The sequence below is a fragment of the Schistocerca americana genome, chromosome 3, assembly GCF_021461395.2.
Source record: "Schistocerca americana isolate TAMUIC-IGC-003095 chromosome 3, iqSchAmer2.1, whole genome shotgun sequence".
Classification (NCBI taxonomy): domain Eukaryota; kingdom Metazoa; phylum Arthropoda; class Insecta; order Orthoptera; family Acrididae; genus Schistocerca; species Schistocerca americana.
The window spans coordinates 185,117,617-185,141,190 of NC_060121.1; the positions used below are offsets into that span (position 1 = coordinate 185,117,617).

Consider the following 23,574-nt stretch of genomic DNA (forward strand, 5'->3'; position numbering starts at 1 on the left):
CTCAGAAGTTAAGTCCCATAGTATTCAGAGCCATTTTGAACCAGAATGAGATTTATTGAAAGAAATACCCAGAAATGAAGTTCACCCACGAATAAAGTAGGCTACAAAATACTTGTTCGTCCGCTTTTTTCTCCTCAGTCTACAATTTATACCAGATACAAAATAAAGAATATCGAAATAAAAGTAGGAATTTTCCCCGAAGGATCGTTTAGTAAGCGAGGAAGCGTCACGGGGATGATCATCCACCTCCAGTGGGAGGCGCTTCAAGAGAGGAGTTGTCTATTGCATTGTGTTTTAATATCAAAATTCAGAGAGCGTTTATTGCTACAAGAAATAGCTGGGAAGCCCCAAGAGACGGATTGAGCCGACTAAATGGAAAGATTTTTTCCCTACCCTTTTGTGTCCACAGGTACCTTTCCTTCGCGAAGTATGAAAGCTAAGTGTATCTGACTGGAAAAGGTGTGCGTGTGTAGTGTAGTGTCATGTTCGTGTTGAAAATGATGAGAGAAGGGAGGGCGTGAAACACGCTGCCGGCACACAGCCTACTCCTCCCGAAGAGCACAAAGGACGCCGGAACGATCACCATCGACAGTGTAGCATCCCCTCAATTCACGAGACACTGCGGAAAAGTTTGGCATAGAATCCAGGACACGTGGCGCAAAGACTGGTGATCAGGGACTCGACGCCACCATCCGTTCTGTCCCTTCTACCGTAAAGGCAAAGGTGAGAATGTCAACAGCGCGTTGTGTAACTGGATATACGATAGGGCTTAACTTCGATGATCTGATGGGAAACAGTGTATCCGCCTCGGCACGACCCTTGGTCTTTTCCTATAAGAGTCTCTCAACATATTGCTGTTTCTAAGTATAACTCGCGAAAAAAACATTAAAGTAAAATTGGAGGCACCATTCGCGAAACGAGGCAGGACCCTCCGCCATGCAACTTACGGTAGATTGCTGAGTCTAGAAGCAAATGTAAACAGACAGTCTTAACTCCCTCCACTCAACGCGCGGGAATCCAATAGTACAGGAAATTCTATAATACTGGTACGACGTAACCTCCGCCAACCATTGTGTAGTGGCTTGTAGATCATATACGTAGATATATTCCTGCAGAATATCGGTCCTTTGTTAAATCATCGCCATCACTTACTCGATATACCAGGAAACAGCTCATCAAATTGCGAACAACGCTGTACTCGGTGCAGATATACGATCGTAGCAGGTTCTTAAAACCATCGGATCTTAACGCGTTAAACAGAAAAAATAACTCATCGCGACTGTGCAGATCGCAGCGCGAAGGTGTAACGGCGCCTCGGTTTGTGGGACATCCCCGCAGAGAGAGAGCGCGAGCGATGTGCCCTTCCTACAGGCGACTGTAGGCAGGTCCGGGTAACGGCTGCGGGATCGCGGCGCGGCGCAAAGTGAGTCAGCGTTGTGTAATTTCGCACGCGTTTACATGCACAGCTATTCCGGCGGCAGCACGGCGGTGCGAGGGTTTTTGTGCCGCGGCAGCTGCGAGGCCACGGCGGTGAGTCACGGGACGCGGGTTCCGTCGCTTCGTTTCTCAGCCGCGAGGTACTGCAGCCACTTGCACCTCAAGGTTCGGCGGTCGCCGAGCCGCGCCGGAGTCCGCAAGCTGGGTTACGCCTTCCAGCCCCACAAGATGAGTCGCGCGTCGATTTCTATTTCCGAGCTGCGTAATATCTCTGTACAAAGTATCACTGGTCTCTTCGCGGCTTCGACGTTTCGAGACTGTCAACATAGACACCACGTCTGTCTCAGCTTATCCAACTTGCCTATAAGACTTACTAAGATGCGACGGAGGAGGAAAACCAGCTCTACGACTAGCGCCAATACATCGCTCACAAGCCTTAAAATGACTCGCTACTGATCATCGTGTAAAGCAAAGTCCCTTTGTCGAATACCCAGAAACGCCACATCGAGCAAGGACATACTGATGTATCCTCGCTATATTCTCACGTACTTCTCGTATTTAATTTTACTACTACACGATAATATTTACATAACTAAAATCTGCTCGTCAGGATTGACGTCGGGCATCTAGAAAGTTCAAAGACGAGCAGCTCGTTTTGTATTATCACGAAATAAGGGCGAGAGCGCCATGCGAATTGAGGTGGCATGAAACAAAAGAGTTTTCCGCTGCAGCAGGATCATCTCATGAAATTTCAACCACTAACTTTCTCCTCAGATTGTGAAAATATTTTGTTAGTGCCCACCTACATAGGGATAAATGACCATAACAATAAGATACGAGAAATCACAGCTCGCACGGAAAGATTTAAATTCTCTTTTTTGCCGTGGGTTGTTAGAGTGTCGAATGGTAGCCTGAAGGTGGTTTGATGAACCCACTGCCAGGAACTTAACTGCAAATTGCAGAGTAATGATGTAGATGCAGATGGCGATGTTGATGCAGATTGCTTACATCAGAATAAACCTCACATCAAAAACAGTAAAACAAACCTTTGCTGGCAGCTACTAGTTCAACTTCAATACAGGATACGAAATTTTCTACTTATACGGTGGTTAATGCTGTTCGACTGTGAGCATCAGTCTCGAAATCGTATCATGATTTATGGTTCCATGCGAGAAGGGGGAAGGGAAACAGAAATCTCTGTCGATAGTTCAGATAACAAGAGACTAGACAAATACGACACACACACAGCATTTTAAAAGGCGATGAAAGTTGCTTTTTGTGTACGTAAAGATAACATTGAAGATCTCCGTAGGAGATGTTGACATTTTGTCCACGTTATGGACGCTCAAAAATATATTACCAAGAAAGATTCCCCTGTGTTGACGTATATTCGATACCATGATACTGGTAGTGCCTGCAAGGGAAAATGGTGTTGTCTTTCACTGAAGTTTTAAAATGGCAATGAAGTTTCTACCATACAAGCTGAGAAACCCGGCGTTGCCGGTCAGAATATATGGCATGGAATGATGTTCACGAAGAATAATGAAAGCCAAGAATAAGCGAAGTAATTGATTAAAACGCGCTAAATTATGAAAAGAATTAAACTAAAGAAGAATAAGCGAAATGTTTATTCGAAAGCATTGTAGTTTTTTTTTTTTTAATTTGTGGTAAGTTACTATGGGACCAAACTGCTGAGGTCATCGGTCCCTGAGCTTACATACTACTTAATCTAACCTACGCTAAGGACAACACACACATATGCCCGAGGGGGGACTCGAACCTCTGACGGGGGGAGCCCCGCGAACAACGGCAAGGCGCCCAAGACGACGCGGCCACCCCGCGCGGCAGCGTTGTGGTGTACCGTTCGATTATTCATTTGTAAGTTACGAGTATTTTTATTGTTGTGTCTATAAGGATTTTTTTCTTTGTGTCTCTGTTGATTAAAAACGGATCTATTTGATATAACCCCCCTGTTATCAAAGTCTGAATAACGATACACCGCAAGCATCATATTACGTCGGACCAGTGAAGCAATAAACACTTTTTCACATGTACGGCAATTTTCGTAAATCACAGAGTATATAGCTTTTCCTGAGAGTATTTATTGCTCCATATTTCGCGGTTTTTTGTTCGCCACGCACACGCACTGCCACGTACCGCGACCAAACTCCCTTGGTAACGGCATGAGACCAACGGCTATCTACCATCGCAACCACGAGTGGGTGACAGTGGGTGGTCATGGAGAAAAGTCTGTGTCTATGTACGCGCACAAGCCTTTCGTATGTAAATATAGACCGACATTACTCCGAGCACTTTGGCAGGTGCCATAACTCTATTTCGCTCAGTGGAAGAGGAGTCAAAATAAGAGAATACCTGTCTCTGCTTATCCGTAAATACACGATCGTTTCTGAGAAAACGACGACCAGAGTTTTAGAGGTAATTTGTGTACCTTTTAGTGGATACATCATTCAGTCGAAGTGAAGGCGCAGCGGCTAGCGTCGCGGCTTCACGTTTTTACGCCCCGTGTTCGAAACCCGATTGTTACTTTATTTTTGTTTTTCATTTATCTACCCGTTCCGTAGAAGATCACTACACGAATGTTTTCCCGTGTGTACTAAAATAATGTTGTCTTTATTTTTCTACCAATTGTATTAAAAAGAAAAAAACAAAAAAATGAAAGAGAAACTTGTTTGAAATTGTAATCGTAGAAATTCCTGTAGCGTATCTTGATTCATAATCAACTACAAACGCCATTTTTGGTAAAGTGATCCGTTATGTGTGGTTTGCCGCGAAATCACTGCCAACGCGTGAAATCTTGAGCAGTGTTAACTATGTGTCTTTCCCGAGGACATTCATACGAAGAAATGTCACTGTGGCAAATCTAACTTCGCGTGATACGATGTATCGACTGTTTCTATTAGCCAAGGGAATGCACCAGACTTCCTGAAGAGTAAACATAGTAATTCAATAATGTAATCAATATAAGAGATGATATAAGAATGGAATATCAGAAAATGGGAATTTGAAAAGAGTGTAATCCCTGAACATATATGTTGTATAGTAAATATTGTGAAACCAGTTAGTAATTTTACAGTTAATATAGGGAGCAATCTTTCCGTTAACTTGATAAGAAACATTTGTATAGTAATCTTCTGCAGACATCGTAGATAAACGAAAAACAAAAATAAAAGTAATAATCGTATTTCGAACACGGGGCGCAAAATTGAAGGTCCGCGACGACAGCCATTTCAGCTGAGATTAGAGCGCGCTAAAGGCACCTAAATTACATCGAAAAGTTTGACCGTCGTTTTCTCAGAAAGTCGAGGTCTTGTTCGCTTATTTTGACTGCTCTTCCACTTAGCGAAGTTTCTGAGAATTCGTGATACGGTACTTGCCGTGTTCTCCTTATCAGGCAACGAATCTAGTAAAGTAAGTTAGATAAGCCGAACCCAAGTCGAAAAACGATGTCACATTCGTAAAAAAATGAGTAGCGAGCAATCGGAAGCAGCGCACAGTGATATCAGAAATATCAGAAAATGGGAATTTGAAAAGAGTTTAATCCCTGAACACATATGTTGTATAGTAAATATTGTGAAACCCAGTGTGGGTGAATGTGAAACTGAGACGGCGGATCAGAATGTCATAAGAGGTTTGGTGCGGTGGAAGCAGGAAACGCATTATTACGGCAGTATGCGGGCGCGGGCCTTGACTTTTGCGGGTGTAGTTCCGGCGTGTGGTGACGAGGCGGGGCGAGATTAGCAGAGGCCGCAGCCTCGCCGCCACTTCCGCTCTGTGGCAAACATCCTCGCCACACCTCGTCTCGGCCGCGGCTCACCTCGAGCCGCCGGCGGGCCTCCAGCGTCCAGTTCCGGCGGCGCTGGCCTCCAGCGGCCGTCTTGCCGCCACAGTCGCTACTGTTTGGAGGAGGCAGAAGGCGGAGAGAAATGGTGGGCAAGGTACAGCAGGCAAGTTTGAGAAAGAACTTATCCGCCGTTTGGAACATCTGTCTCGAAATAAGAAAACCGTCATGAAAGTATTTGTTTCATTGTGGCTCATAGGAGGATGTGGAACACGGACAGTTGGAAAACAAGAGAGAAGACGGCTACAAACTCTGGAGATTTTGTGTTAAAAAAGATGTTAAATATCAACTAGAGAGATAGACTTACCAATGTTCAGAAGAATACAAGAAACCAAAGATGTGATACATGCGGCAGATTATGCGTGATGTAGCGTGTCCTGCGTATGCGGAAATGAAGAAGAAGGCAGACAGAAGTGTGGAATTGCGTGCTACTGCAAACTAGCCCATGGGTTGAACACTGTAGAAGGAGAAGAAAACAGTGTTGCACTTTGGCAAACCGAACGTCTTGTACATCAAGTGATCAGTGTTACGTGGAGACAGTGTAGTACTAATTCTGATCAATACACACATTTTTGTGTGTCCGTGATTTATCTTCGTGGATGGAACCTTAGGGGCGTTTAGCTGTATTTAATTAATATACCGTTATTGGATGATCCTTTCAGCTCCTTTATTGATGGTATCTAATTCTCATGATCGATTTAGAAATTGTACAATTTTTATTTAGACGTACTATATGGAAAATGTACAAGAATATGGAATATAAACTCATTAGAATGCACCAGCATACAAAATTTCATGAAAAATATACGTACGCAAAATATTTACGATATGAAATACCTGATAATTATTTTTTAAAATATTTTGGCCTGTGACACAAAACAAAAAATCGGTATTTATGCGGTAAATACTTACAAGTCATAGGTGGCATATGGCGAGTAAAGCGTTCATGCCATGCGCTGTCGTACTAAATCAAGAGTGCAAAAACCAAAGAATTATATTAACAAACCAGGTGGCGCCTGTCTTTTCCCACTCCTTGCGCTATATGTGTGCGTCTTCTATACATCAAAGCAGAACCTGACAAATCTTAAAATGGCGGAAGAATTACAATTACATACTTTTTAAAACATTCCTAAGATTCTGTTCCATTAGGCTTGTATTTATAGTTATATTTTTAAAATATCCAAATAATAATTTATTTCCTTCATCTCGTAAGTTCCAATAGTTAGTCTTCCGTTGCTATCAATACAGAGTGCAAGCCATAAAATTAGTAAAAAACATGTATACGAAACGAGTAACGGCTTAGTTTCTAATGAAATTACATTGTTCCATTTTGGAAAAAGAATTCCATACTTGCTTCAATACCTAGACTGATAAAAAATTAAAAGGATTGACCATACATCAAAATTATGTGCCTCTTTGCGTACTTTCACTCGCCGACAACCTCGTTTCGTTATCTTGAACCATTCACGAAATGACTCACCTTGTGTAACGGCCCTATATAATGAACTTTGTACCTAGCAATAGATAAGTTTCAATTGTCAGCATATTATCTAAGAAAGCGTGGAAAAGAGAGCAAAGTCGCAAATAAAACCTTTGTTGGTAAATAAAACCCGAACAGAGTTCTGGGTTGCACAGCTGACCGATCGCAACCATTTAATTATATGGGTTTTTCGTCCGCTAATGATGACTGATTGTGATGGTATTACAGTGATAAGCAAGCTTGTGATGTGGACTAGTTGGTTACAAGCTGGCAAACGGTGACGAAGTGACAGACGCGCCGGTGGGAGACGCGAAGCCCGCGGACGTCCGTAATGCTAGACGACCGCATGCTGGCTCGGATGTCGCGATCGGCTTTCTGCAAGTGAGACGGCTGGCCGAGGCGGCGAGTCGGTTTCCCGTGTTGCACTCCTGGCTGCGCCGCGACTCGCCGTATTTTTGCTAACGTGGAGAGCCGTCGCGACACACATCTCTTCCTCGTTGGAAGTCAAAGGAAATTATTTCAGAGAGAACGATAGCAGACTTTTGACTTTGAAGCTATCGGCACTGCATTTGTTGAAGGATGTAACAGACTCGGCTGGTATAAAGGCAGTGCGCCATGTCACTGTACTATCACGTGAAACTTACTGGATGTCACTTCATACCCGCAACCGCCGCTTTCCAAGGGTGCTGTGAGGTACATACATCTTCACACATCATATTTATTGCTTGTTTTGTGACATTTTCATTAATTCTTTACTATGGCTGCATATACCGTCATGTATCGGTACTCATGCAGCACAGCTGATTAAATCTGAACCAACTGGTAGAAAGTTACCTTTGTCTGGGACAATATCTGGAGTTCACGAAGTCGTACGTTGCAGACGCAAGTAGCGAGTTTGCAGTAGGTTGAGATGTGGACACGTCGATATGTGTGTCTGGGTAATGTTACAGTTAATTATTGTTTAATGTAGGAAGATCAGTGTTAGATTATTTAGCCGCGTCAGGAAATATGGCTCAATCGAAGTTTCAGTGTGAAAGAGTGTGGCGTGCAGATGATATTCAGAGTTTTATAACTCCACTGTTAGTGTTCGTGTAATAAACCAGAAAAACTAAACGCGAAGTTTATTACCTGTAACTGATTGCTCAACATGATAGCTTTCATTGGCCACGTCATCGTCGATCCTAACTGAGACAATTTCATAAAGAGCAATTAGTGTAACATGGCAGTTTTAGTGGAATTGTTGCAGTGTGGTCCATGTTCTAGTTGTTCCAGATTTATTTTAAGTTACACAACATTATACAACGTAGTATTCAGGAATACTTGAGTTCAAAAAATCTGTCACCCTAAGCTTGATTCGCTACCACTACCTTGAATGAAAGCTTTTCTATCAGTCAGCACAAATACGACGATGCGGATATATTCGCTTTCAAATGATTAAAAGAATAGTGTTTTTGTCTCTATTAACGCTTCCTTCGTTGTGCAGACACGTTATTTCTTGATGTTGTTATAAATTTAGGAACGATTCTTTAGTGACTGAGGGAAACCGTTCGTGATCATCTAACTAAACGTTCTGCTATTGTAGCTGACTCGTCACTATGAATAAACATTTGACTATTGTCGGAGGGCGTACGTTGAGCCGTTTCGGAATGTTTACTCCATGTGTATTATCAGCAACACGCGAATATTACCATCTTTATTTCACACCACGAACCTCTCAAAATCGTTTGGAGCACAAGTTAGAATATTAAGGTATTCCGAATACTATCCATATGTAGCAATTTCCCAAGCATGAATCAAATCACATTTTTAAAGGCAGATGACAGCAAAGTGTGACACTTGAAGTTTGCAAATACTTAAGTATTTTAATTTACATGCGACACCACTCAAGACTTAATTTATTTGGAGAGGAGAGCCTTGAACAGCTGGCTCGAGCACATACACGCCGACGCTATGTGGGTGGCCTACGTAATTTCTTGCAGGCGCCGCGCCTCTCCTAGCAACCTGTACCACTTAATACATACGACAAACGTATTAGGCATTAATTGTTCACTGTCCACCTAACTTGACATGCTGTCTGACAGAAATAACCTTACCGCTACCATGTGCTAATAAAATGAAAATTATTAAACTGCTCGGAGTCTTTTATTACGCTGTAAGATCAGTTCCGTAATTTCCGCCTCTCTTGGTTGACAAAAGGCGGACCTACAATATTTATGTACATTAAAAATGACCACGAAACGATTAATCACACAAAAAATACGATTTTATGTAGTGTACAAGTAGAGTTCATTTCTCATACTGCGGAAGCAGCAATCTCGTTGCGGAGCAAGCAAGCGAAATAAAATTTCAGCTGTTCAAGGCTAACGCGAACTACGTAGCTACCAGGAATGACCTCTGTTTGCCTAAGGTCGCACGAATTATTGCGTCGAGTAACATTTTATTTGTTGACTCTTTTATATAAGAAATGTGCGTGCAGTGGCTAAGTTTGTCAGACATTTATGCACGCAGTATACATTACCTCTTGCAAGAATCTGAGTGTTTATGTTTCTCCGCAACATTTGCGGGGCAACACTGTATGGGGTCTAGGCTGAAGATTGTCTGGCTGAGCAGGAATTTCATTTTGTCGTTAGAACACTCAAGAATAAGGATTTTTTTTGGGGGGGGGGCGGGGGGAAATAGAGGCTCGCTACATAATAGTTTTCGACAGATCGAAGAATTACTAATTTCCATCCGTTGCTGATATACGTATGAAGGACATTATTTGCTAACCGAGGCGGTAGCCAAGTGGAGTAAGGACTGCATTCTGATCACAGTAAAATTCCATGGACGTGGGCTCATCACGTATTTTTTACAATATTTTTTATTCTTAGTCAGTAGTATGAAAACTGTCACGAAAAAAGTATATCTTTGTTATTTTCGGTAAAATAAATTTTGTTGTAACGAGCAGAGAGAGAAACGGGAAGATAGAGAAACTAGCAACATTAGCGTAACGCTCTTCTTCGCCCTTTCATTTTCAGGCTCCTTGAGCAAGGATTTACATTTTGTGGCAAAAGAATACAGAAAAAACACAAAAACACAGAATCTTCTTTGAGAACAAATCCGTGTCGTCAAAGGTCGTAGGCACGTACACAATTTATTTTTCTTCTTCGTTCACATTAAAATTTACTTTTTTTTCCTAGGAACGAAAAATATTGAAAGAAGTGCGAGAGGAACACACAGGAGTTGATTGTAATCTGACATTCGATAGTGCTTGTGTCATTCGTATGGCCATAGTGTCGGTAGTTGTTTTACAATTATTAAAGATATTTGAAATTCGTCTTTCAGTTACTAAAGGATACGTATTTATTTTACCATAAACGTTTCATTGTATTCATTTAAAACATCATCAGTGGCCTGGAATGACACATATTTATAATTTTAGCGTGTTTGTTACAAAATATATAGAAGAGTGATTTTGCTTACAGAATACCAAGAAAAAGAGTAAAAATCACACTTAAGTGATTTTGTGACGAAATTTTTTTTAAATCTATAAGCAAACCAAAATAGTAACTATGTTTTATTCCAGACCACTGTCTACGTTTTAAATGGATAAAACGAAATGTGTATCTTAAAGATAAATACACATTTGTAGTAACTGTGAAGACTGATTTCAGATATCTGTAATAATCGACATTGTATGTCTGTGGTACAAATATTGAAGTCAGGATGTATCTCGTTGCCTAGGTGAGTGGAACACTGGCCGTAGAATGGGCGCAAGCAAAATTAATCCGCTAACGACAGAAAGTAGCCCGCGAAGCAACCAGAGTGGCACTAATGCCCCGGAGTTCAGAAAGCGGCGCACGTATCTGGCCGCGTCCCAGCAGAGGCCGGTGATCGGCGATTACACGCGCGCCGCCGCCCAAGGCTGGGTTGGGATGCGCGCGGGCGCAAACGCAAACGCGACGCCGTGGCAACAGGTGTGACGGCAGCTGGCAGCTGGCTAGCCTCGCGGGGCACTGTGCCCGCGCTCTCGGGCTACGTGACGCACGCCGTCGCAGAAATACGGCTCTGTGCTGTCAAATAGCCGAGGCAGCAGCTAAGACCGCCCTTCATTGCGCTGGTCTGGCTCTGGTAAACACTGGCCGTTACCCGGGACTCATAACACGTCTCTTCGTCTGTTCACCGTAACAAATATTCCAAACACAGATAGTGGCGGCACGCTGGTCAATATACCGGACGCCTTCGCATTCGGGATGCGCATGAGGTACAAACCTCACCCCATTCATCCTAGTTTAGATTTCTCTCGGATTTGTTTTTAATAATTTCTTGGTAAATAAATAAAATTATCTTCAACTCGGAGGTAGAGTTGAACAGCACAGCTCTTTGCTGTGCTTTATTCGCAGTTTTAAGTTTAACCCTGATGTAAACAAACGCTCGCTCACCAAGCTCAGCGTGTAGACGGCGGGTGCAGTTCTTCTACACTAGATCGAGGCCCACGAGAAAGACAGGCCGTGGCGCGTACGTCACAGCACGTGACACTGCAGGTCTTACGAGGGCTAGCAGCTGTCTGCAGCGGGGAGCGAGCAACTATTTCAGACCAGATTAGTAATTCTTGACTGCGCGTTTAAATGCAAGCAGTATCCACATCACACGACAAAGTTAAGATCTTTAGTGGGTACCTTTTCAATTTCATACTGATTTCCTGTAAGCCTAGGGCTCGCGAAGTATAGCGGACAAGACGACTAGCGTGACGTCACAAGTTCGTTTCAGGTACCATATTTCTCGTGGGCCCCGCGCTAGATGATGTGATATCACTGTAACTAGGCCCTACTTGCATTAGTTATTTCTTTGTTATTCTAGCGTGAATGACGTAATGAGGCACAAAAAAGCATTATAATCGTCACTGTTTTCGCCAATCATTGTCTTAAATGTGTCAAATCTCGTTGGACAGTTGCTTTCCCTGTCCCACCTGTCCTGCTCATACGGTGTTGTTCACACGCGCTTTGGAAATGTGTGAGGTGCTTTCGTGTTCTGCAGTGACACATAAGTGCGGAAAATTGTTAAAGCGCGGCGAGAAACAGATTGTACTTAACGTCTTCGAGAAGTTTATATGTCGCTACTAATACTGCAGACCTCAGAAAAATCATATGGGCTTAACGATCTGTGTTGAGAGTTCGAGGTGCGAGGAAGAAAAAACAGAACACAAAGTGTCTGCTCCTTGAAAGACGAAAATCGAGTGTGTTAGCAATATGAGACGATTTTGTGAAAAGTACAGGGGGTTACAGCGTAAACCGACCGTAATAGTACGCAGCTGCACTCGACAGTGCGTCATTTACCCTCTTTGTGAAGGAGACTTTAATGAGGTAATAATTACAGTCACACTTTTATAAACTACTACGGTAATATGCAACTTTAGAGAATTCGGTATTCCATCGGCACTTGGAAATAGTGTTATTGCATCATATTGTTGGAGAGGATTAAAACGAAGTGGAAAATTAATCTACTTGTGTAATTCACATAAAATTGACATATCTCGGTACAAAGTTATCTCGTTGTTTCTGTCATGTACTGCTCGGAACTATTAAGTCATTACGTATACCAACAAGAAGCTTTTGCTTTGAGCTAAATTCGTTCTCTATTTTTTGGCCGATTTCTGTTAAGTGGTGGAAGCATAGGAACGCGGTAAATTCTACAGTAAGTGAAGATCACTATGTCACCACTCGCTGCTCAACCATTAAAAACTGGTAATGTCCCTCCAAAAACGGCTTTATTGCTCAATGTATCTCTTGATCAGCTCATCTGAAGACTAGATTAACTGACAAAAGAAGTTCCACAAATTCGCTTAGCTCTTGATAATAAGCTTTCCTTTGATAAGTTTATCGAGAAAGCCGATATCTGGCACTGTCATTTATGTTAACATACATATCTTTCGATGGTTCTAACCTTTTTTGCGCATTTACAACGATTACACGCTTTCACACGTGTTCTGCAGGAATCATGACGGTTTATCTATTATTGTTTTATCTTATCAGAGGCTACTCTTCGTGATAGGTTTCTCATGATGAATTTGTTCGCACGGTGAATGGGACGCTGCTTACGATATCACTACATCTGTTCGCCACACGTACTGTAAGTGATCTGATTTTATGACTTCCTGATCCTTGGTGATAGCCAAAGACCTTTCCAACCAATATGTAAAGAGTCGCACGATGAAAAATTTCAGTCGGAAACGTAGCATTAGACATAGTACACAAATGCTCAAACGCTCATTTAGTGCGACTGTTCAAAACTTTAACGAAATCATTTGTTCGCTGAAGTAGTCATAAAATACAAGAATATGCAGTTTTCCTATACTTCTTTAGAGATACCTTATGTGTCATAACACAGTTTCCGTAGATGACTTGCCCAATCCGCCAAGAATCTGTGGAGACTGCTTTGCGGGTATTCCCTGACAGTCAAGTGCCAACATAATGCACTGTTGTAAGACCGCCAAAGCACGCTCTGGCTGCACGAGGCAGACCAGTGCTGCCTACCAATAGAGAGACCGCAGTAGCCCGTCTTGTATGGACCTCACGTCATTCCAGTTCTGATTTCCCCAACAATACAATTTTTTTAGCAAAACCTCTCAAGAAACGCTTTATGCCACCTGGTATTATATCTTCTCTGCGGTAGAGGTAGGTTTTTTCTGTCTGCAGTTTCTTGTGTCTATCAGTTGTAGAGATTACTACGGAGCCATGGACTTGCAAAGTCCTTCTTACGGCGAGCAACATCTTCGGTACACCAGTTGTAGTGCAACTTCGGTCGAATGCAGAACTTGTTTTTTTACGCACCTGTGACCAATTCGTTTTCTGCCCCTTGTTCTTTCGAGCTTGTACACTTATTCTAATGACATCGATGGTGACAGTATGTTTGACTCTAACCGTCATCTGCGACAACCCGACGGACGTAACGACTAGTAATGATATCTTAGAGCCGTTCAGAGTAAGCTCTTGAAAAGGTGGTTACTATTTACGCATTGAAAGCATGACTAACATTACTTGCCTCGTAAAGAGATAGAAACACTGTTACACATCTTAAGGCTTCTTCTTTTTGTTCTTCTCAATCTCAGTCTTTTTATTCTTTTCATACAAAAAACTTAGCCGAAACTTTGACGTCGCTCTAAGTAAGTAAATTGTATGGCATGGTTGGCTGGTAGAACTCTAGGGGTAGATTCAGCGGAGGAATTGGAAATGTTTTCTTTCTTCGCACACGTTGGTACCTTCCCTTGGCAGAGTGTTGGTGCTGTATAGTGAGCGTACACATTGAGTGTAGGTGACAGTAATGGGTGTGTGGACCATTCGGTAGTTTTGGTATACTACATAAATGACGTAGTAAATGATAGAATTGCCAGTAGTACTGGCAGCATTGGTAGGAAAAGAAACATAAATGAATACGTGAGAGAGGAACTGGGAGCCGACGAGGTCTCTTTGTTTTTGTTTGTTTATTTATTTTACACATAATTAGAACCACACACACATTGTTCAGTGTTAGTGCCTTGTATATTTTATACCCTTACAAAATATAAATTGCGTTTCATAATTAAAAAATAGCCCCTCACGTAGCTTCGGAGTTTCTATCTAACGAAAACAGTTACTTTTGATGTAAGTACAGTTTATACGCACAAACACAAACTATTGTAAATAACTGTTATTTTTTGTTGAGGATGACTCTGAGCACTATGGGACTTAACATCTGAGGTCATCAGGAAATTTCGTTTTCAAGCGCCATATGAGAAACCTGTGTTTTGTATATTTTAACAACAACGCCCTTCTATTTCACGTTACAAATCAACAACTTTAGAATAAATCCTGAATTAAACAACGACATTTTCAATTTTGCTATAAACACTCTATTTTTAAATAACAGATGGGAGGATAACTATGTAGAACAAAAATGTTCCGTAGGTTATGTGGCTCTGTATATATCCTCGCTCACTTTCTAGACATGTCACCGCTTCCGCTCATACGCAAGCAAAGTTATCGAAATGAGGTAACGCCCAATAGGTATGCAACACGCCTAACGTACAATTGACGCGTTTACGATCTTAACTGACCAAAGCTACTAGGGAAACGACTACAGTCTACGCTTACTTAGGTAGCCTACAGTAGATTTACAGCCCTAGTACAGTGTAGTGTCATTTTTATGTTGTGAGGGGAGGGTTGGTGAAACCCGGTATTGGCTCCTCAGTGGTGCCGCCAATCTTAACATCCTCGTCCGACGGTCGGACCACCATCACATGTCATCACTCTTTGAGACACTGTGGGCAGGTTTGGAATTTATCCCGGGACATTGCCATGTATCCTTGCCAGCATAATGCTACCGATGAAAATTTTTTGCTCTACCAAGGGTCGGACGAGTACCATAGATACGAGTGCCACCGCACAAGCGTGTGTTAGCGACCTTTTCTTTCATTTTGTTGGTTGTTGTTCTCGTTATCTGATCTGGGTGGACGTAACATGACACCATTCAAGTTCATCGTTAGATGCTTAACTCAGCTTTTTTCTTGCTGAGCGCAGCCAGCCAGCCCTCTGACCGAACACGATGAGTTACCGTGCCGACTGCGACGTCGGCTATAGAAGCGCGTAGAATCGCATATTTTTGTTGCGTTGAGGGAGATGAGAGATGGACAAACCGTTTTTTTTTTCCTTGAACTGAACTATACACAAAATATTATCTCGCATTCCGATCAAATTTCCGTCGTTTGGGTATGAATATCAGGAAGAAACGTTGTACATTGTCAGTTTGTTGAGCGGCTACGTGATAAGGCAGGACTTTCACTGGGACTGAGAGCGAAGCAGTGCCTCAGAGGTTTTCTAATTCAGAGAAGTGAAGAAGCGGGGGAGCGCGCTTTCTCTGCGCGTGGACGGGCGCCAGCGGGCCGGCGCGGCGTTAGCAGACAGCCTGGCGACGGCCGCTCACGCCGCCTACCTGTTGCTCCGCCACACCACCTCGCCTCACCTCTCGTCTCTCGGGCGCGCTCGGCCTTATCCTACAACGATGGGCCGGACGCGTGAACGTTTCCACTCCTATCTGCCAACCGCGCTCTCCTCAGTTGACATTTATTTCCGATGGTAATTAGGCCTAGTGGACACCTGGAAAAATCGTAGACGATTGAATACGTCCATCTAAATCTACAAATATACTCCGCAGGTCACTATATAGTGGATGGTGGAGGGTACATAATAACAGTGTCACAAGTTCTGTCTGCTATTCGTCCACAGCTCGTGGTCGTGCAGTAGCGTCTTCGCTTCCCGCACCCGGGTTCCCGGGTTCGATTCCCGGCGAGGTCAGGGATTTTCTCTGCCTCGTGATGACTGGGTGTTGTGTGCTGTCCTTAGGTTAGTTAGGTTTAAGTAGTTCTAAGTTCTAGGGGACTGATGACCATAGATGTTGTTTCCCATAGTGCTCAGACCCATTTTTCTGTCTGCTATTCCATTCTCGTAGTGGTCGGGGAAATGTGACTCTCTATATGCATTTGTACGCGCCCTGACCTTTCTTATTTTATTCTCATCGTCCCTATCCGAAAGAAACGTTGGTGGTAGCATAATGATCAAGCAATCTTATTCAAATACTCTTTCTCTAAATTCATCTAACACGGTTTCGCGAGAACTACGTCGTATTTCTTCAAAGGATCCCATTTAAGTTCCCAAGATATTATTGTTACACTTTCGTATGAGCTATGAATTTTTTTCGATGTCTGTTGCCATTCCTCCTTGGTAAAGTCTCAAAAAAGTGCGACAATACCCGAAAATTTATCGTAGTAGCGACTCGTAGGCGATTTCCTTTTGAAATCCATTGCAACCCTTCCAGCATGTGTAATTCTTCCACTCGCATTCCCTGATGCTGATTTCACGTAATCGTCTCATTTCAAGTCACTTCTTAGCATTACTATACGAGATGACGATTTTAAGACGTTCACGAATAACAGAGTTCGGTCTCGTCAGTCTTCAGTAAAATGATCACGTAATTACGCATTCAAATTCACAGTCTTGGCCGGCCGCGGTGGTCTCGCGGTTCTAGGCGCGCAGTCCGGAACCGTGCGACTGCTACGGTCGCAGGTTCGAATCCTGCCTCGGGCATGGATGTGTGTGATGTCCTTAGGTTAGTTAGGTTTAAGTAGTTCTAAGTTCTAGGGGACTGATGACCACAGCTGTTAAGTCCCATAGTGCTCAGAGCCATTCACAGTCTTGTTCAGGACTGTGCCGAGAAATACATTTATCTCTTCTAGTGAAACAGCTATCTTTGAGAAGAGAATTGATTTGTTGTTGTTGTTGAGTCACATTCTGTATTTTGTCCGCTGCATATACATTTCTTGCAATTACAATTTAACGAATGAGGTTGTTCGTGAATTCCTATCCTCATTACGATAAACCTTTCATTTCCATGCTGCAGACTTCGCTAACTGCAGGTTCACTGGAAATTGTTTGACTGCGTAGAAGAAGAGATGCTTTTTGTTCAGTTTCATAAGTAAACTCCCTTTTGTCCTCCGTGTCGTGTAAAATCCACTATGCAATATCGACATCTACATCTGCATCTTACTCTGCATAACACGTAACGGAGTATGGCGAAGAGTAGTCCTGGTACCGGTGACTGATCCCCCATTCCCTGTTCCACTTACGAATGGTACGTGGGAGGAATGATTGTGGGTAAGCCTCTGTATTACCTCTAATTTCTCGAATTTTCTTGTCGCAGTAATTTCGCGAGATGTGTGTGGGAGGAAATAATATTTGCCGGGAAGTGTTCTCTCGAAGTTTCAATAATAAACCTCTACGTGATGCACAACGTCTTTCTAACGTCTGCCATTGGCGTTTGCTGAGCGACTCTGTAACCCCTCGCGCAACTAAACGATCCCGTGGCGAAACGCGTCGCTCGTAGTTGGGTCTTATCTCTCTCTCTCTCTCTCTCTCTCTCTCTCTCTCTCTCTCTCTTTCTCTCTCTGTCCTACCTGGTAAAGATCCCAGATAGATGAACAATACTCAAGAAGCGGCCCAACAAGCGCTTTTGACATCAGTTCCTTCGGTGATGAGTGACACTGTGACCTTTCATCAATATTCTTCCCATGAATCTCAGTCAGGCATCTGCTTTTCCTACCTTTGTTTTATGTGGTCACTCCACTTAACGCCGCTGTGGACAGTAACTCCTAGATATTTTGCGGCAGATAGTGTTTTCAGCAATTTTCCATCAATAGTGTAGGAAATTAAACGTCTTGTGTCCGTCATCTCCACACCAGCAGAAAGCATGCTTTCGTAGCTTGTTATTACGCAGAGCAGACTACCGGAGTCGATACTTTTCATGTTTCATTTTCTGTAGGCGGTCTGATATACACTCGCTTGTATGCATAGCAGTGCTACTCTTTTCGTCGAAAATCGTACTCACCAACAGTGTAGTTGAATTATCCGACCGTTGGTACCGAGGAGATGGCATAACGTTAAGACAGTGAAGTCGAATTCGTGAGGGCGCCAATTCGAATATCCGTCCGTGTATGCAGATTTATATTTTCTGCGACTTTCCTAAATCGCTTAGGCAAATGCTGGGATAGCTGCTTTGAAAGACCACGGCCCATTTCGTTCCCTATTCTCCCCCCAACCCGAGCTTTTGCTTCTCATTCGTATATTCTGCTCTTTCTATGTGAAGAGAAATGCAGAGAAATTCCGTGCAGCGCAGTTAATTTCCTTAGAATAGAAACGATCAATTTATCCATTAACGCAGAAAAATCGCATACTCAGCCGAACAGTGGCTCGTTGTGTGTTATTTCTGTTTGTCTTCAGGGGCCAGGTAGGGACGGCGAGCTTACTTCAAATTTACTGACTTTCAGTAAGAATACATACATAGTCTTTCTGATTTATCTGAGTGATTTACGAAAATCGCAGAACGCTCATATCTGGATTATCGGAAAGTAATGAGATCCTCAGTTAGAGCGGTGATATCAGCAGTACTTCTTCTGTGACCGTTGACCCTACTCATAGGGCCGGTCGGGTTGGCCGAGCGGTTCTAGGCGCTACAGTCTGGAACCGCGCGACCGCTACGGTCGCAGCATCGAATCCTGCCTCGGGCATGGATGTGTGTGATGTCCTTTGGTTAGTTAGGTTTAACTAGTTCTAAGTTCTAAGGGACTGATGACCTCAGAAGTTAAGTCCCATAGTGCTCAGAGCCATTTGAATGCACTCATAGGCACAGTAATTCAAGAAAGAATTGTGTGACTATGCTATGAAATGTCTCTACAACATTACACTTGCTAAAACGTTATTAGTATTTTTAAATTGTGATATGCATGAGATGTTATGGTTATTATCTTGAGGAGGAGCACATCATAAAGGCAAGAGAGGGAGAGAGAGAGAGAAATATAATTCTATTTGAGAAGAGGGCCGCGTTTCCGTCAATTTCATCCTACATCAAAGATGAGAGACACGTCAAAAGCAGGCGGGCGTTCTGTCAGCGAATGTCAGGTGACACGTGTGTTCACTTTAATGGCCATTTTTATAGCGCTCATAGCCGACAGGCGCGCTTTGTTCCGCGTCTCTCATGACTCGGCGAGCTCACAACCGACTATCATTTGTAGTCACATTGCTGACCAGCTTCCACTTTATAAAGAAGGAAAACATAGAATCAGTTCTTTTAAAAATCGTTATTCGAACAGCTCTGCATTAAGGCAGAGTATTTTTCTGAAAACCGTAACTCAGGAGCGTGCTACTTTTCCTCTCGTGCTTTTGCGGGCTTGCCAACACAGTCACTAATGACGTGAACGTGAGACAATGCGCATTGCTTAAAAAAAACCTCTCATTGTCTGCCGGACAGAGTAGACGCCTATGTTCTTTATTTGCTCAGGGAGAAGTAGCAGTTTCGAGTGAGTCGCTTGTTGTGCGGTCCGTATGCGAAAGGCCTCAGAAGAACGGAGAACCAGAGACTACATTATGAGGCGCTGATCTCGATCTCTGCTGACCAGGAAGACCGCATCTGCCCCTTCATGCGCTAAATACCGCAGAAACAATTAGTCGTGAAAAAACAATCTGTGTAACTGATGAAGACAATGGAAAAACTGTACCACTTAATTTAATGACCAGGAGGAGAGGCTGATAATATAAACAGCGACGTTTCTTTAGAATGCCAGTTTCTGGGACAAACGGCATTGTTAGTGTTAGGAAACGAGGAAAAGTGAGTTCTTGCTGGCTTGCTAGAGCTGCTGTTGCAGCAATCGCTACACAGCGTCACAGACCTCATTAGCGCGTTCTCTGCCACAGGTTTAATTAATGGCGGCAGCTTCAGAATGCAAAAGTGGTGGCTAGCCGACAAGCGGATTAACATCGCTGAGCAGAATCTGCATTGTTAGAGTTGCCGTACACGTGTGTCGCTGTTACCAAACCAGAAACATTGCTACCGCTGTAGTCACTTTTCTCCCCTATTCGTCGCAACGCGCAACATTCCCGCCTGGCTGTACATAACGACTCCTTTCTCGACCCTCATAATAAGTAAAGACACGTACAAACACACACACACACACACACACACACACACACACACACACAAAGAGAGAGAGGGAGAGAGAGAGAGAGAGAGAGAGACGCTTGCTTGTGACCTCGATTTGGTTACAGTCGAGTCTGATCCAGGAGAACAGTGACAACTTTGACAATGATTATTTCGTCACTGCTAGGGCAAAAGGCTGAACACAAAAACAGTGGACGCGAGAGGAGCGGTCGTGTCGGGTGTAGCGCGCAGCGAGCTCGTCACTTACATCACGCGGTTTCCCCCCACCGCTCTTAAGTGACGGCCGGGCTCTTTAAAAACTGCGGACGGACCTCGACTCAGATGAGCCGCAGCGGCCACCCTTACTCCGTCTCCTCCATTCAGTCTTCCTGTGCTCTCTACAGCATTAACAGATGAGATTACACCTCTAGGAAAACTCATAGCAGGTGAGCACGATAAATCCGACACTCCACTATTCTAACGCCTTGCCAGCGACTGGAGTGTAGCTGATTCGTAGCACCATCCTCACGTCAAGGCAAAGATATAGCAACAGCATGAGCATTTTTTGAGATAGAAATGAGATACTGAAACCTAAATATTGCAGCATCTTCCAGAGCTATTGCAGATAAGCCATTATGGTATTTTTATGATACTTAAGTTGGTTGGTTGGTTTGGGGAAGGAGACCAGACAGCGAGGTCATCGGTCTCATCGGATGAGGGAAGGACGGGGAAGGAAGTCGGCCGTGCCCTTTGAAAGGAACCATCCCGGCATTTGCCTGGAGCGATTTAGGGAAATCACGGAAAACCTAAATCAGGATGGCCGGACGCGGGATTGAACCGTCGTCCTCCCGAATGCGAGTCCAGTGATGATACTTAGGTTCCGCTGATACTATACTTATTTCAGAACTGAACCACTGTTGAATGCTGAATAGCTGAACGACCTAAAGCTGCGAGGCAGTAAAGCGCAAGTGCAACTGGATGAAAGGGGGATGCACTGCGATTAGGTGCAGCCGTGACAGGCATTAAATCACTTCATATTTCTTTTGTTTTTCTGGACCGAATCATACGCGTATCACTTCCTCTATTGCTAAATCTTCCTCAGTGGCCAGTAATCTGTTACTTGCTTCCTTATGTAAAACAATAAGTTAAAATTGGAGAAACATGAGCACCAAAACTTAAAACAGTGCAGTGGTGATAAGCATTAAACCATATTCTATGTCTCTGTGGGCTTTTGTGATTTCTGGGGACAGGCTCTGCAAGTAAATAAAATATTGTAATTACCTAACATTCTCTGAAGGAGAGCGATCTCTATATCAATATGAAACTGAGTAACGTTGTTTTTCGGAATTACGTATGATAATTATCAACCTTATAACGTACTTGTAACACTTACAGACCTGAAGGTGGCAATATAACTTTGCTGAAACTAGTAACTAAGATACGTATCAACTGCGATCTGGGCAGTAAAACTTATAATTTGGAAGCATTTTTACGTTCAATGAAGTACATTTCTGTTGACAGCCGCACAAATTTGTCTGCTTTTACAGGTAGAGCTTCGCCAGTGGCCCGTACTCGATGGTCTCCTTTATAATAAGAAGTTAAAACTTCGCTAAACATTGGCGCCAAAACTTATGTACCCTGTGAAACGAGAGTGAAGCTAAAACGCTTATGTAAATATTCAAAATTACATTGATACACCTCTCATTACAGACAACTGTAGATACTTCAGAAATAAAACAAGTGATATGCTTGTGACAGTCACTGAAAAAGCTTTTTGTGTAGTCTCAAAAAGGGTTCTCGTGTTAAAAAAAAAGACACAAAAGAAATAAATAGTACGCTTGTCGACGCACGCTACGCTGACAGTCTTCGCCAATGACCAATATGAAGTAAGAGTATTACGGTATGTTGATGATCTTTGCTTTTGGACCAGTTACAAATGAATGAAACACAATTTTCGTGCTACTCGCGTTTCGCCTTTATTCTCTGTAAGACATCTTCAGTGACCTGGAATATGACCATATATTTGTGTATACTATTTAGTGTACATTTTAGGACGAGGGACACATACAACAAGTTCAAGAAAATGACATATATCGTCCCAAAATGTAAACTCAATAGTACAAACAAAAATATGTACATATTCTAGGCCACTGAAGGTGCCTTGCAGAGAATAAAGGCGAAACACGCATGACACGAAAACTGTGATTCGTTCGGTTGCAATTTAGACGGTCCAAAAGTAAAAATTATCAAGATATGAAGATACGTAGCTGAGGACGACAGGACTATAAAAGCTGAAGATGAGGTAAGAGACATACAGGTGAGGTGGCACGAGAGAACTCGATCGAGAATGCAGTCCTGCGGGACTTACCGTGGTGTTCTGCACGAGACGGCTCGAAGTACTTAAAGCGGCGGTCGGCGGGCGGGCGGGACGGCTTGCGTTAATGCTCGTGTGCGTGTCTGCTCTGCGGCGCGGGCACTCTGTCTCACAATACTGCACTCGTAGTCGCGGAGAAACACACATGCACTCCGTTCGCAGCTCGAGGTTGCTCTATCGGCGACATGCGGACCGGCGGACTGTATATATCTGGGCCGACCAATAGTAGCACGCGCTCTCCCCTGCCCCCGCTACCCCGCCACCACTCCCGGCGACGTCACTAAGCGCGCGGCGTTCAAAGCAAAAACTGGCTCGAGCGGGAAAATCCAGTGACAGCGTCGGCGTGGCGTAGGAGGGGTCCAGGGCGGGGGTGGGGCAGCCGGAGGCTACGGGCGGCGGCGCGTGGCGTGTGGCGCGCTTTCCGTCGCCGGCCGGCGCGGCTCATTGAGGAGAAGAGATCGCAGCCGGCCGGCCGGGTTCCTTGACTCCGCAACCCCGGCGCCGCTTTGCGTCAGCCGCCGCCGGGCACCGCGCGGAAACTTTGGATGTGTGTCAGCGGAGAGGCAGGGGCGCGCGCACCCCCACCTGTTGCCTGCTCTCTCTGTCTGTCGCGGGCACGTCTTCGACTCCTCCAGTCGCCGCGGCACCTTCGCGTTTAAAGCCCGCTTTACACGAGCGACTTGCTAGCCAAAATCGACTACTCGAAGTGCGCGCACTTTTCGTGTCTGCTTGTTAATCAGCAGCCATCCACAACGAGAATATTTCTATGGCGTCAATGATCTATAGATTGTGCCGAGTGTTGAGTTCTAAATTTCAGAGTACGCTGCACAGTGCACATGCGCGGAAACGTGAAGCTATGGAGGCACCTGCTTCCGTGAGGAATTAACCTATCTGCCGAGCTCACTCCCATTATAGAAATGGATTTTATGCTTTCGTGTCTTCGCG

The 23,574-nt window shown here is 43.8% G+C and overlaps 1 protein-coding gene across 2 annotated transcripts in view; it reads right to left on the reverse strand.

The window, feature by feature from the left end:
* Positions 1 to 22,814, reverse strand: part of LOC124606820 (ion transport peptide-like) — a 36,333-nt gene extending 13,519 nt beyond the window's left edge. For both annotated transcript variants that reach the window (XM_047138888.1, XM_047138886.1), the window contains exon 1: positions 22,624 to 22,814. In XM_047138888.1, coding sequence (XP_046994844.1) covers positions 22,624 to 22,776 — 153 coding nt within the window. In that variant the 5' untranslated portion in view covers positions 22,777 to 22,814. The remainder of the gene's footprint in view (positions 1 to 22,623) is intronic.
* Positions 22,815 to 23,574: the final 760 nt, after the last annotated feature.